At 44.6% G+C, this 16052-nt stretch overlaps 1 protein-coding gene across 1 annotated transcript in view; it reads right to left on the bottom strand.

Moving 5' to 3' along the window:
* The window catches only part of ell (elongation factor RNA polymerase II), a 172709-nt gene that overhangs the window by 26903 nt on the left and 129754 nt on the right, over positions 1 to 16052 (bottom strand). Inside the window, exon 6 of the mRNA XM_038776846.1 lies at positions 10273 to 10397. Coding sequence (XP_038632774.1) covers positions 10273 to 10397 — 125 coding nt within the window. The remainder of the gene's footprint in view (positions 1 to 10272; positions 10398 to 16052) is intronic.

The following is a 16052-nucleotide window of genomic DNA, read 5'->3' as shown; positions in this document are numbered from 1 at the left end:
CCTCCCTGAACGGGCGCTGGAATGTGGCGACTAGGGGCTTTTCACAGTCATTGAAGCTTACTTGTGACTATAAGCGATTATTATTATAGGGGCGGGGGAGGGGTTCTCCACAAGGTGGAGGCTGTTCATTGACTTCATTAAGGGACATTAACACATCAGTGGGACGGGTTCTTTGTAATTAGTTTTGGTTTGGGGCAGCGGGTGTAAAAGGAGGGGGTGGTGCAGGGAATAGTGGCAATTGCACATGGCTAACTGTTGCTTGCTTGTTTCAGTTCTATATATATTTGAAAATACCTCCAATAAAACGTTGTCAAAAAAAATTGCGGGGGGGGGGGGGGGGGGGGGGGCTGATGTTGGTTGAGGAATTATTTTGATCAGTACACCAGGAGAACTTTTCTGTTCTGCTTTGAGCAGTGTCACAAGATTTCATACATCCAGCTGAACAGACACGGAGGGTCTCAGTTTCAAACCTTATTTGAGGATGATGCCCCGCCAGTGCAGCATGACTTCATAAAAGCAAATAACTGCAGATGCTGGAATCTGAACCCAAAAGAGAAAATGCTGGAAAATCTCAGCAGGTCTGGCAGCATCGGTAGGGAGAGAAAAGAGTAACGTTTTGAGTCCAGGTGACCATTTGTCAAAGCTCATGATTGCACAGGAAGATAGACATTACTCTGTACCTTAATATTATTTACTGTTACATATCCTTAGATCTCCTTAAATAATAAAAATCCGTCAATCTCAGCCCTAAAATTGAATTGATGCCCAGTATTCAGTGTTATGAAACATAAAGGCAGCACGGCAGCATTGTGGATAGCACAATCGCTTCACAGCTCCAGGGTCCCAGGTTCGATTCCGGCTTGGGTCACTGTCTGTGCGGAGTCTGCACATCCTCCCAGTGTGTGCGTGGGTTTCCTCCGGGTGCTCCGGTTTCCTCCCACAGTCCAAAGATGTGCAGGTTAGGTGGATTGGCCATGATAAATTGCCCTTAGTGTTGGGTGGGGTTACTGGGTTATGGGGATAGGGTGGAGGTGTTAACCTTGGGTAGGGGGCTCTTTCCAGGAGCCGGTGCAGACTCGATGGGCCGAGTGGCCTCCTTCTGCACTGTAAATTCTATGTAAAAAAAATACTATCTGAGTTTGGGAACTACAGTTCCCGGCAGTCCCGGGAATTTTTGCGCACGTGCTGGTTGGAAATTAGCTACACATACGCAGTTGGTGTCCTTCACATCTTCAGGCCAGGAATCGGCCCACTGTACAAGTGCTGTTCATTTATTTTATGTCTTTAGGTGATATTTGAAGGAAACGTGGCCTCGAGTTTGCTTTTATTAATGGGTTAAGTATCCCACATCAAGGAGATGCCCAACAGATACTGGACCAGGCAGGAGAAAAAGAACTAGCCTAGAAGTTGAGAGAGTCCTGTCTGGAAGAAAAATGGTTGAGGCTGCTGCGGTATCAGGGTCTGAAAGCTGTTATTAAAGGAGAGATAATTTCTTACAAGGCACATAAGAGGAGTGAAACTGTGGAGAAGCAGAGGTTGGTGGATGCCATCCTGGGGTTGATCGCCAATACTCGGTTAGTCAGATATCGGAACCATGAGCAAGTAGAAAGTAATTGCAGTTGGAGTTTGGGTAGGACGGTGCGCCGGCTGCGACGTTTGAGGGGGGCTTTTTAGGAGCATGGGGAGAAGGTCAGTCACCTGTTAGCACAGCAGCTGAGGTGTCAGAAAGCTTCTTGGGAAATAGTGCAGGTAAAGGACGCAGGCAGCAGGTTGGTCTCTGCCCCAGCCAAGGTTAATGAGGCACTTGAGGTTTTTTGCTGTAACCATTACAAATCAGGGCCCCCAAGGACGGGTTGTCAATGTTGGAGCTCTTAGATGGTTTGTTTATCCTGGTGTTGGAGCAGGAGAGAAGGAAGGAACTGACCTCAGAGGAAGTAATGAAATGCATGGGTCTGATGCAGTCAGTAAGGTGTTGGGGCCGGACGGATTCCCAATCAAATAGTATAAGAGGTTTGCAGGATAGTTGTTGGAAATGTTTTGATGTCTTGGGAGACTTTGCCGATCACATTGGTGCAGGCATTGATCTCCCTGGTCTTAAAGATTTTTTTTTTTTTAAATTTAGAGTACCCAATTCATTTTTTCCAATTAAGGGGCAATTTAGCGTGGCCAATCCACCTAACCTGCACATCTTTGGGTTGCAGGGGCGAAACCCACGCAAACACGGGGAGAATGTGCAAACTCCACACGGACAGTGACCCAGAGTCGGGATCGAACCTGGGACCTGCACCACCGTGCTGCCCTGATCTTAAAGAAAGATAAAGATCCAGCAGAGTGTGTGTCATGTCGTCCTATTTCGTTGTTTGATGTAGATGCAAAGTTGTTGGCGAAGGTCTTGGCTATCCGCCTGGAGCCTTGCCTCCCGGGGGTTATATCAGAGGAGCAGATGGAATTTCTTCAGGTTAGGTAATTGTCGGTAAATGTTCAGCGACTGCTTAAATGTTGTTTTGTTCCCCTCTCCAGCTCCACAGGTGATTATTTCACTAGATGCGGACAAGGCATTTGATAGGGTGAAATGGGGTTACTTGTTTGAGATCCTCGGGAGGTTTGGCTTTGGGACTTGATTTATAGCTTGGATCCAGGTCTTATATAGGGCCCCCACGAGGGCGGCATGTGGCACAATGGTTAGCACTGGGACTACGGTGCTGAGGACCTGGGTTGAATCCCGGCTCTGGGTCACTGTCTGTGTGGAGTTTGCACATTCTCCCCCTGCGTGTGTGGGTTTTGCCCCCACAACCCAAAGATGTGCAGAGTAGGTGGATTGGCCACGCTAAATTACCCCTTAATTAGAAAAAAAATAATATGGGAACTCTAAATTTAAAAAAAATATATAGGGCCCCCACCACGGTATTCATATGAAGGTTTTGAAGTATTTCCACCTGATGAGATGCACAAGACAGGGGTGTCCACTCTCCCAACTAGTGTTTGCTGTGGCAATTGAGCCTCTGGCCATGGCGTTGAGGTCATCTACAAAATGGAGCATAGGGTATCACCATATGCAGACGATTTGGCGAATGCTTTCCGACGAATCTGGCAAAGAGGGGAGCCGATCTGGGGAGGTTGCCCTTTCGCCTGGTCCAGCTTCCATTATCTGGGAATCCGGATGGCCTCGCTCCATGAACTGCATTTGAGGGTTCTGGTCAAAGCAGTGAAGGCTGACCTGGGAAGGTGGGAAAACCTCCCGCTGACCTTGGCAGGTAGGGTTCGGTCGGTAAAAATTTATATCCTCCCAAGGTTTTTATTTTTGTTTCAGCGCCTTCCAATTTTCCTCCCTAAATCTTTCTTTGTGAGAGTCAGTAAAATGTTAGCTTTTATTTGGGCAGGTAAGACCCAACCAATTCACGGGTTTTTGTTCCAAGGAATAGGCAGTCGGGGGGTGGGAGATAAAAATCTATTACTTTATTATTGGGTGGCAAATATTGAAAGGGTGCGGGGGTGGTGCAGGGAGATGGAGTCTGTGTGGGGGCGGATGGAGGGAGGTGCCTGCAGAGGCTCTAATTTCAACACCTTGGTTACAGTTCCTCTTCCTTTCTCCCCGGCTAAATGGTCTTCCAGTCCGGTGGTAGCGGCCACCTTGAGAACGTGGAGGCAGTTTAGGCAGAATTTGAAACTGAATGCCAAGTCATTGTTGGCCCCAATCTGTGAGAATCATTTTGTACCGGCGGCCTTGGACTTGTTGTTTGGGTCATGAAGGGAGGAGAGGTTGGAGAAGTTTGGAAATTTGTTTATAGATGGGAATTTTGCTGTTTTTGAGATGGGCAAGTACTTGCTTTCGAGAACTAATCTGTTCTATTATCAGGTAGATGCCTTTGTACACAAGGGGATTTCTTCCTTCCCCTGGCGCTCCACCCTCGTTGATGGATTGGGTTCTTTAAAGTGGTGGAAGTAGGGGATGGGAAGATGTCAAAAATATATAGTTGGCTTGTGTTGATGGAACAAGTTCCGCTGGAAGAGGTTAAGAGGAAGTGTGAGGGGCATCTGGTCCAGGTGTTTGAGGGCAGGGAGGGGTGTATGCAGTGAGTCTACACAGAGTCAACTCCACCCCTTTGTGCCTGATTCAGTTCAAAGTGGTTCATATGGCACATCTGACCAGGTCACAGATGAGTGGGTTCTTTTCAGAAGTAGACAATAGTTGTAAGCAATATTCTAGAGACTCGGCACACCATACGCACACATTCCGGTCTTAAGAGCTTTTGGGTCTCCTTCGGCATCGTGCCGGGAATTCTTTGGGTTGAGTTGGAGCCTTGCCCTTTGGTGGCTTTCTTTGGGGTTTCAGATATACCGGAGCTGCAGAATGGGACGAAGGCAGATGCTTTGACCTTCACCTCACTAATATCCCAAAGACGTCTGCTGGTTGGATGGAGGTGTTGGGTCCCGCCCTGTGCTGCAGTGTGGTTAAGTGACCTGGAGTTCTAACATTTAGAAAAAATTGAGACCCGGCGAGGGTTGTGGAAGGATTCTATTCGAGGTGGCAGCTGTTCATTTCCCACTTCAGGGAGCTGGTCACTATCGGATTGGGGGGGAGGGGGTGGCGGGGTTGCAATATTGTAGTTGTTGCTTGAATATGGCTGTGATGGTGTTATATTTGAAATGCTTTTATTAAATAAAAATATTTAAAGAAAAAAGACTGTGCTGTGGGCCATAAGGTGTTCTGCTTGGTACAGTCAGAAATCTGAAAAGTGTGCTTGGAAGGTGAACTTCGAGTGTAGGCAGAGATCCAGGGGATAGGAATCTCAGGAAGCAAGACTGAAACTTGGAGGCGGAACCTTGCAGAAGCCGTCAGAGGAGGAGTGACTTTTCAGAGAGAATTCCAAGGTGAGTTTTCAAATGCGGAGATTGGAAACCCTCATGAGAAAGACAAAATTTTAGTGAGACTAGTTTGCTCACAGCGTGACATGTTTCTGGGTAGACTGTAGAGAAATCCATAGAATCTGCTTTGCTGGCATGTGTCACTTACTTTAGAATGTGGCATGTCGGTCCAGTTACCCATTGGTTCACATGTACTGCATACTTACCCTAAATATTAGAGTATAAGTTGGATATGGGAAATCATTTTATCTTTGAGTTTGTGTGTGTGTCTGAGGTGAAGGAATAGTAAATATTTTAATAATTTTCTTGTGTTTGAACTGAAATCTTTACAGCCTTTTCGTCTGGTGTAACACTAGTTAATTTTTCTTGTTTCATAATATTTTTTGTGTTAAAGGGCTGGAATCTCCACTGCCTGTAGCAGAGTTCCCGATGCGGAGAAAAATCCAGTGTTGGCCAAAAAAACAGGATAGGCGCTCCGATGCTTCGGTTCCCTGCTGACATTTGCATCCTATTAATGAGTGGGGCGCCGGATTCTCTAAGCCCGTGTGAATCGCCGATCCTCTCAGCCAGTACTCATGTGGGCGAGAACTGCCCCAGGTATTTTCCAGCGTGGCTCTGGCACGGTGGACTAAGGGAGTTGCCCCAAAGTCCATCAGAGGGCCACCCTCCCCACACAATGCAAATCCTGCCCCCCTCCTAACCAGAGACCACCTCGTAAAAGATGAAACACCTGATGGGATTAAACCCAGCCGATGTGTTTTTTCCCTTTCTAGGAATTTACAAGTGGTGCTTTTGAGCCAGCTGGTGTGTTACGCAGGTGAGATTTAAAGCACCGATTTTTTCACGGTCTCTATCTGGACTGCTCTGTAGCTTCCAGACATGGATCTCTAAATGGGGGGAGGGGGTCTCTGTAATTTGTAATGGGAGCCTCTGGTGCGGGGCTCAGCCACCCTATTACTATGGGTATGAGGGGAGGGACGCATTGCGTTGCAGGGGCACTGGGCAGCCGGCAGACCTCACTATAAGACTGCCAGCTCAAAATGGTGGCCCAAAGTGGGATTCACGATGGAATCCATTGCATTTCTCACCATATATATTTGCATGGCAAGGGATAATGAATTGCCTCTGATTTGCACTTCCAGCCCGAGCACAAATCAGAGGCGATTATCTTCAGCGGGGGACCAGTCTCCCAAACGGGGAATTCCAGCTAAAAGCTCATGGGCAGACTCCTGTGAATTTGTTTAGTAACTTTCCTCCACGGATTCTAAAAAAAAGTTCAAATCTATTAAGCCAGATTTCACTCTGAGATCTGACTTGTTTGGTATTATCAACTGTGATCATAACAATAGCCTTTTTGGGGGAAGCTTCCCAAGATTTTAAATACAAAAACATACGAATTAGGAGAAGTAGACCATTCAACCACCCCCCGCACGCACGCACGCACACACGCACACGCACACACACACTCTCCCCCGAGCAAGATGATCTATGACTGTGGCCTCAACTTTACAGAGACAGCCTATCTGGCCTACAGGTTCATGATGGTTATGCTCTATGTCCTTCCTCATCTTAATTCTTGACAGTGTTGATTCCCTTTCTTCCGCATGTGTTTATCTAGCTTGCTCTCAATTCCATACTATTCACTTTAATTACTCCACGTGATAGCGAGGACCCATTCTTATTCATCCTGTGGGCAAGGAAGTTTCTGCTGGATATCTTATATTTATGGCTCTTAGTTCTGGTCTCCCCTGCAAGTGGAAATATATTCTGTTGAATCCCTACATCATCTGAAAACCTCTATCTGGTCACCCCCTCAATCCGTCTTTAAATAATGACATTCAAAGACAATACTCCCTTAAACTACAACACAAAGGTTTGACTGAGCACATCACGCTCTGGATATGTCAACACTTGTCTTGCGCCATATAATCCCTTCTGCAATTATTTTCATTAAATTCTAATTGAAAATGAAGCAATTAACCTAAAACCCAGAGTTCATATCGAACACATTCCCTGGGAGAATGCAATAAGTTACAGCCTCCCGAAAGTCCTCTCTCGATACAGTTGTAATGTCTGAGGATCCTCAGTGCTCATCTGATAAATGCCATAGCAGTTGGAATAATTTCAGGTGGCATTTTCTTTTCTGACGCCTGGCTGATTGCAGGGAACCGCATGCTGTTTGCTCAGTTGAACCCATCCTTTCCTGTGCCTATTTATAGATCTGGCTGCTGCAGAGTCCATAGCAGAGCTCATGAAAAAATGTGTTCAGATTGAGGAGGTCCTGTTGAGGGAGCAGACTGTAGCAACCACTTAACCCTTTAGGTACTGCAGGGTCATGTATGCAGAACAGCAACAAGATCATGGTTAGAATGACATTGCACTCTCTCGTTTCAGCAGTTATCAATACAACAGAACATTAAAGCCAATTATTTCCTGAATACTTAAAAGAGCAGGCTTCCGCAGAATAGGAGCCTTTACTTTAGAACAAAATGGTAAGCAGCACCCCCCCCCCCCCCCAAATACTGTATTTTCTTTTTAAAAAAGGACTAGGATACCTATTGTATTTGTACAGAGTCACTGTTTCCTCAGGTGGGTGAGGATCACTTGTGTAATTGTTGGAGTCACTGCTTACTCAGCAAGGTAACTGTGTAACTCTACAATCAGGTAAGGATTGTGTGTCAAAGTTTTAAATTTACAGCAATTTGTCTATATTATACAACACATGTTTTTGAAGGTGGAAAGCTGTCAACTCTCAAAAGATTGAAACTGAAGCCACAGCAGGAGTCAATATGAAGTATAACATTCCTGTGACAGCCATGCATTTTGTTGTCAGAAAGAACAAGTGCAAAACTGCCAAGTCTTCCAAGTCAGACAAAACATACATTTCCAAACTCTAGGTCAGGAATCAATTTTGACAGAATAGAGTGGAGCACTGCACACAAAGTGCTGAATCAGCATTCCTATTGCTTAATATGGAGGTCGATTGGATTTTGGGTAAATGGGGTGGGCGAGAGTAAGGAGATAAGTGTGGATTGCAGGTTACGCAAGTTCCAAGAGTTCCGAGCAGGCAATGTCAGGACTATGATGGAAAATTAGGCACTCCTAACACACATTTTATACCGGAGAGTGAACAAAATAATACAATAGGAATATTGATACAAGGACGAAAAGTAACCCAGGGAAAGAATGAAGCGGGAAAGGAATTTTTCAGTCATGGAGGATTGTTTCCTACTCCCATATTATTTTCCCTGCATTTGACGCTGCTATATTATATTTCTGTCCCCAGTGTATGCGACATTGTGTTGACCATTTATCTCCCAGGATTTGCTCATGTGTCTTACTCCCACTGGGCACCACAGGTTGGGGGTGATAGATTGGCCATGAAGAGAGTGCAGTGCGGATTCATCAGAATAATATCTGGGCTAAAAGGATGTGCCCAAATGCATAGACTAGGCTTGTATCGCCTCAAGTATAGAAGATTGAGTGGTGATTTGATAGGGTAGATAGAGAGCAACTAGAATCTACTACTTTTGGGTGGTGTTTCAGAAAAAGGGTGCATAAATTTAAAATTAAAAGCTAGGCCATTCAGGGGCGACGGCCAGAAGCATTTCTTCGTAGAAAGGGTAGTTGGAATCTGGAAGTCCCTCTCGGCCAAATCCATGAACTGAAAATGCTCACCTGTAAAAGTTGCTGTTCCATTTTTTTCTGCATCTGTTGCTTTACTTTTTTTTTGTCAATAAACATTTGGTGTGATTTTACTACAGATCTTTTTGGGCAGTAAACCCTGTTCTTCAAAGGTAAGAATAGTGAGCCCCTGGAACTCTCTCTTGCCAGGAAATCCCCTGGCATTACAGCACTCTTGGCAAGGAATCTGCATTGTGCGTTATTATTAACAGGGCATCTCTTGGCATGCTTCACTATTGCCAGAGATCTCCAGAAACATGGCAATATTTCCGGGGTCATACAACATTTGATACAATGGGTAAGTATTTGTTTTTCACTATCGAGTGTTGTTACTTATCTGTTCCCCTTATCTCTATTAATCAAACTGCTCATTAATTTGCTTACACGATAAGCAGCTAGGTATATAATGGTCACTGCACTGCACTCCATGAAGTAATTCATTGTTAAAGTGCTTTGAGCAATTTTAATACTACGTTAAGGTGCTATAAAAAAATCAAGAATTTCTTTCTTAATCTTAAATTAACATAAACTGCAATAACTTCCTAAAGAAATTTGAAGTTGAGGATTTTCTTTTCCAAAGTGGAATTATAATTGATTCAAGGTTCAAAGCGCCAAAGGCTTAAACTGATTGATTCTAATTGGGGCCACCAATGGATTCCGACTTTTGGCTTTGAAGGCAACATGGCGCTGTCCTCATCCATCTGTTGCCTTTGTCCATCCAGGTGGTGGGGTTGATGGATTCGGGAGATGTTGCTGAAAAAGATTTAGTAGCTTGATGCAATAGATCCTCTAGATCATAGAATTTACAGTGCAGAAGGAGGCCATTCAGCCCATCAAGTCTGCACCGGCCCTTGGAAAGAGCACCCTACTTAAGCCGCACACCTCCACCCTATCCCTTTTATCCCTGTAACCCAACCTAACCTATTTGGACACTAAGGGCAATTTAGAATGGCCAATCTACCTAACCTGCACATCTTTGGACTGTGGCAGGGATCATATACACAATGGAGGTTGATGGTTGGATGATACCGTTGTTCTAATGGTAGTGAGCTTCTTGAATCTTGGTAGGGCTACACCCACCCAGGTCATTACACTCCTGATTTGTGCCATTTAGGTGGTCAAGGTGTCTTGGAGAGTCATTCACAAAAGAATACCCAGCCTCTGGCCTGTAGTAGCCACATTATTTATCTGGTTGCCCACTTGAAGATTCTGGTCAATGGAGACTCCCAGGAGGTTGATGGTGGGTAATGGTAATGACACTGAAACGAAGGCATCCAAGCCACTACAGAAACAAGCACTATGGGTGTCCCTACACCTCATGGACTACAGCAGTTCAAGAAGGTGGCTCATCACCAACTTCTCAAGGGCAATTAGGGATGGGCAACAAAAAGCGACCTTGCTTGCAACATTCACATCCCATGAATAAAATAAAAAAATGTCTCAAGATGTTTACTATGTCATAGGCATGAAATAAATGAGTTGCTGTCAAATGTTGAGCTTAGACATTGCCTGATATTGGTGCAGTGCAAATGTTCCATGCTATTTATCAACCGTAGCTTGGTTGAGTGTTGATACAATAGTAATTTTCTCTCTATCTGGGAAAACATTTTCAATATCCATCCTTTTGATAAATCTATGCTCACCCCAACTCTCACCAGGGCTTCATATCTATCTCTATATCCATCTTATCCACTTTTTAAAACCCCCGTTAACGCAACTTACCGAACAAGAACTCTCTTCAGTAACTGTTGGTCACCGTCCGAGTACCCAGGCCAATCTCTCTGGATCTCCTTGTATGCAAAGTCTTTCAGCGTAAAGGTGCCATCTTTTACGTTCAGGTTAGCCACCTGCAATACAGCCAGGACACAACTCATCACTTCAGGCTCCAAATTAGGAGGTAAACTGTCCACTGTGGTGTGGGAGATCAAACTCCCAGAGACACAAGTCAAAAGCCAAGAAATTAGGAGGAAGCATGATAATCAGGGGAACATTTTCATCAAAAGGAGGGTAGAGTGAGGAATAGCAAGGACATTAAAGAAGGTAGTGCCGAAACACAATGAATGTGTTTGTGTTGAGGGAAATTACTGAGGGACATGATGGAAGGATAGGTAGGTGAAGTTGGGATTATAATTGGGTGGGGAAGACATCTGAGGAGAAAATAGGTAGATAGAGTTAGGGAGGAGAGGTGACGAGGGGATCAATTTAAAAATGTTGTTCAATTTAGCAATCTTTTCATTTTTAAGGTTCTTAAGAGTTGGGGCAGCGAGTTGGGGGAGCGGGCAGGGGCATGGTAGCAAAAAGAAAACAAGGAATGTTTCCCCCAACGTTTCCTGCTGAATATATGTGGGCAAATTAACAACCACATAATACTATAAACATGAGAAATAGGAGCAGACCATATATCCCCTTGAACCGGTCCAGTTCACTAAGGTCATGGTTGACCTTCAGCCAACTCTACCCTCCTGCTCTATCCCCAAATCCCTTGACTCAATTGATAAATTAATCTAGCAGTTTAACAACTGAATTGAGGAATATGTGGAGGGCACATCCCAAGCCACCAGGTTACAAGGCCAATTGCTTTTTAAACAACCAGCAGGGACTCTTGTAAAATCCACAAGCTTGGTTCACTTTGAATCCACATCACCAATCCCTGATTCTACTGAGCACGCCTCTCTTCCTCTGTGCACATCTTCCTCCCTTTATGCATATCTTACAGACATTAATTTTCACAAGAACTTTATATCTATTTTCATAGCACCGTATCAAGTTACTGGGAATTCAAAGTACAATAAACGAATATGGAATGAAGTCATTGTTGCTAGACATACCTTGAATAGCAGCGAGATCAATGGAGATATCAGATGAGGGAAGAATGTTTCCCAGGGCTCAGAAACAACTCCTTGCAACTCTCCAAATAGTGTGCTGTGGAATATCTAGCTCAACATATACTCATATATTATCCAAAGTCATCAACTCTACCAGTACCAGATTTAATGTTGGGGGACAGGGGAGATCTAATTCTGTACGTTTCCTGGGAGTGTTTGATGGGGACAGTGTAGAAGGAGCTCTCCTCTGTATCTAACTCTATGCTGAACTGTCCTGGGAGTGTTTGATGGGGACAGTGCAGAGGGAGCTTTACTCTGCATCTAACCCTGTGCTGTACCTGCCCTGGGAGAGTTTGATGCGGACAGTGTAGAGGAAGCTTTACTCTGTATCTAACCCTGTGCTGTACCTGTCGTGGGAGTGTTTGACGGGGACAGTGTAGAGGGAGCTTTACTCTGTATCTAACCCCGTGCTGTACCTGTCCTGAGAGTGTTTGATGGGGACAGAGTAGAGGGAGCTTTACTCTGTATCTAACCCCATGCTGCACCTGCCCTGTGAATGCTTGATGAGGTACTGTAAGATGAGCTTTCCCCCAATGTTTTTTCCAATTCCTTTCTGAACGCTGTGATTGAATGGTCTTCACCAAACTAGGACAGTGAATTCCAGACACTAAACATTTGCAGACCCAAAGTCTGGTGGACTGTATCAAACAGCATGTCCCTTCTATTTTTCGCAACAGGCAAGATACAGACTGTATCCAACCAGCCCATGCTTGCAAAATTGAAAAACACAAGCGATTCTGCAATTGGACCTCTGCTAAATAATCCTCAATGTGTTAAAATTACACTGACAACCAAGTTAAGATGGTTCTTTGGGCTCTCAGTGTGGTGTATTTGCATGTTCTGCAAGCTACATATAAAGGCCCTCTTCTTTGTAGACAAAGAACATGTACACACATTGCATCTGTATCAACTAAACAAAATAAGTGATAGCCATTCACGCTATCTGGTTGAAATTTTCAAACTATGCTTGGCAGTTCATTGTTTTGTTAGGAAATAAGATTAAAAAAATGAAATTGGGATAAAATTAAAAGGGGAATTGATAAGGGCAGCTGTCTGAAGGGCTGTTTTTATATGCAAATCAGCATACCATTGAGAAAAGCAATTGTTTACCTATGTGACATGGGGAAAACAATGGGATGTGGAAGAGGTAACTTCAAAGTGGAGGCAAGGGAAGACACATAGGCTAAAAGTCTGGTCCACAGGGTGGGGAACATCAAAGGTAAAGAATGATATATCCATTGCACAATGACTGGAGAAAGAGACATATTAAAGGCAGTTACCATTACAGCGACACCCAGCTCCAGAGAATGGTCTCCCCAGGAAGCAAGTTCTTGCTAAAAAGGCAGCCGGTTAAAATACAAAGCTCGAACTGAGAAGATTAGGTCTTCACTGAAACTGAAGATTTTCCCAAACAGGGACAAATAACCTGAGCATGGCAATTATCTGCTGGATTTAGCCCAAAGAGTTATATAATACTGGATGTTGTTTGGGAATATTCTTTATTAATTGGTCACAAAACAACTGGACTATTTCTTCCGGGTTTGCATATCTTTTCTCTCAGTGTACCAAATTGACAATATACACCACTAAGAACCGGTGTTTCAAATTACCCATGAGTTTTGGGATACCCTTGCATTTAACATCAACAGGGTTCTTAACATTCTGTCACCATTAAACTGGTACATTCTCCGTGACAACGACTCTACCAATCAGAGTCCACATGCCAATCAGCATTCTCTTCTCATACAGTAAAAAGTTGTTGTTTCTCCTGACATTTGTCTTGGCAAACGCAAAACGAGAAGCTTTGACAAAATGTATTTTTTCAGCAAAACTCAAGTTCTGTACTACCAAATGACTACGGTTGTTGAAGGTAAATCATCTCAATTCCAGGACATCAGTGCAGGACATCCTCAGCATAGTGTGCTCGACCCAACAACCTACAGCTGCTGCATCAATGAGCTTCCTTCCATCAGATGGTGAAAACTGGGGTTGTTCGCTAAATTGATGCACAATGTACAGCACCATTCATGACTCGTTAGATACTGATGCAGTCTATGTCCAAATGCAACAATACCTGAACAATATCCAGGCCTGGGCTGACAAGTGGCAAGTAACATTCATGCCACAAGTGCCAGGTAATCACCATCGCTAGCAAGAGAGAATCTAACTATTGCCCCTTGACATTCAATGGCATGATCATCACTGAATCCCCCACTATCAACAGAGAGAGAGAGAGAGAGAGAGAGAGAGAGAACATTAATTTAATTTTGTATCCATCCTGGTGATACCCAATACCGTTCCTTTCATTACTCTTTAGGAAGGATATAAAGGGCGGCAGGTGGCACAGTGGTTAGCACTGGGACTACGGCGCTTAGGACCCGGATTAGAATCCCAGCCCAGGTCACTGTCCGCGCGGAGTTTGCACATTCTCCCTGTGTCTGCGTGGGTTTCACCCCAACAACCCAAAGATGTGCAGGCTAGGTGAATTGGCCACGCTAAATTGCCCCTTAATTAGAAAAAAATAAATACTTGGGTACTCTAAATTTATTTTTAAAAAGGATGGATATCAAGGTCTCAGAAAGGATCTAGAGATTTACTAGCAGGGAACCAGGAATGCAGGATTTCAATTATGTGGAGAGACTGGAGGGGTTTTGAGTGATACTCCTCTGAGCAGAAACAGAAAAGGAGATATTTAATAAAGGTGTTCAAATCATGATGCGTTTTGGTAAAAGTAAATAAGGAGTGGTAGAAGGTCAGTAACCATAGACACAGGTTTGCAGTAATTGCAAAATAACAAAACACGAGATAATTTAAAAAAACCCAGTTATGATCAAGAGTACAGTACCTCCAAGGTGATGGAAGCAAATTCAATAGGTTTTTAAAAAGATTTCTCCAACTCTTTTTTTTTTCCAATTAAGGGGCAATTTAGAGTAGCCAATTGACCTACCCTACACATCATTTTGGATTGTGCGGGCGAGATCCATGCAGACACGGGGCGAATGTACAAACTCCACACCGACAGTGACCTGGGGCCAGGATCGAACCTGGGTCCTCAGCGTCGTGAGACAGCAGTGCTGCAGATTCATAGTAACTTGTGAAAGGGAACTGGATAAATACTTAAAAAGGAAATAAATACAGCGAGAGATCAGTCGAGTAGGTTAATTGGACATTTCTTTCAAAGTGCTGGGACATCGTGCTAAACGGGATAGACTTCAAACAGATCCAGCAATTCAAGACTGGGCTTCCATGAGGCGCAATGGGCCAGCAGCAGCAACAGAATTGTATTCTACCACATCATGGCCTGCCATATCCCACACTCTACCATTACCACCAAGTCAGGGGGTCAACCCTGGTTCAATGAAGAAGTGCAGGAGAGCATGCCCGGAGCAACATCAGCCATACCGAAAAATGAGGTGTTGACCTGGTGAAACTATCTCTGTGCCAAACAGCATAAGCAGCAAGTAATAGACTGAGCTATGTGATTCCACAACTAACACATCAGATCTAAGCTCTGTAGTCCTGCCACATCCAGCCATGAACGGTGATGGACAATTAAACAATTCACTGGAGGAGGCGGCTCCACAAATACCCCCATGATGGAGGAGCTCAGCACATATGTGCAAAAGACAAGGCTGAGGCATTCGCAACAATCTTCAGGTGTGCCGAGTGGATGATCCATCTCGGTCTCCTCCGGAGGTCCCCAGCATCACAGTTGTCAGTCTTCAGCCAATACGATTCACTCCACGTGATATCACGAAACTGCTAAAGGCACTGGATACTACAAAGGCTATGGGCCCTGATAATATTAGGCAATAGTGTGTTCCAGAACCTGCAACACGCCTAGCCAAGCTGTTCCAGTACAGCTAGAACACTGGCATCTACCTGGCAATGTGGAAAGTTGCCCAGGTGTGTCCTGTACACAAGAAACAGGACAAATCAAACCCAGCCGATTACTGCCCTATCAGTCTACTCTCCATCATCAGCCGAGTAATGGAAGGCGTCATTAACAGTGCTATCAAGCGGCACTTAACTCAGCAAAACCTGCACACGGATGCTCAGTTTGGGTTCTGCCAGATCACTCAGCTCCTGACCTCCTTGCAGCCTTGGTTCAAACATGGACAAAGGAGCTGAATGCCAGAGGTGAGGTGAGAGTGACTGCCCTTGACATGAAGGCAGCATTTGACTGAGTATGGCATCTAAGAGCCCTAGCATAAACTGAAGTCAGTGGGAATCAGGGAGAAAACTCTCCGCTGGTTCGAGTCATACCTGGCACAAAGCAAGATGGTTGTGGTGGATGGAGGTCAATCATCTCAACTCCAGGACATCACTGCAAGTGTCCTGGGCTAAACCATCTTCAGCTGCTTCATCAATGACCTCCCTTCCATCATAAGGTCAGAAGTGGGGATGTTTGTGGATGACTGCATAATGTTCAGCACCATTTATGACTCCTCAGATAATGAAGCAGTCCATGTCCAAATGCACTAAGACCTGGACAATATCCTAGCTTGGGCTGACAAGTAGCAAGTTACATTCACGCCACACAAGTGCCAGGCAAGGATCATCTCCTACAAGAGAGGATTTAACCATTGCCCCTTGACATTCAATGGCATTACCATT

Source organism: Scyliorhinus canicula, chromosome 18, assembly GCF_902713615.1.
Source record: "Scyliorhinus canicula chromosome 18, sScyCan1.1, whole genome shotgun sequence".
Lineage (NCBI taxonomy): Eukaryota > Metazoa > Chordata > Chondrichthyes > Carcharhiniformes > Scyliorhinidae > Scyliorhinus > Scyliorhinus canicula.
Note: the sequence above shows the minus strand (reverse complement) of the source record. Positions and strands in the feature narration are given on the sequence as shown.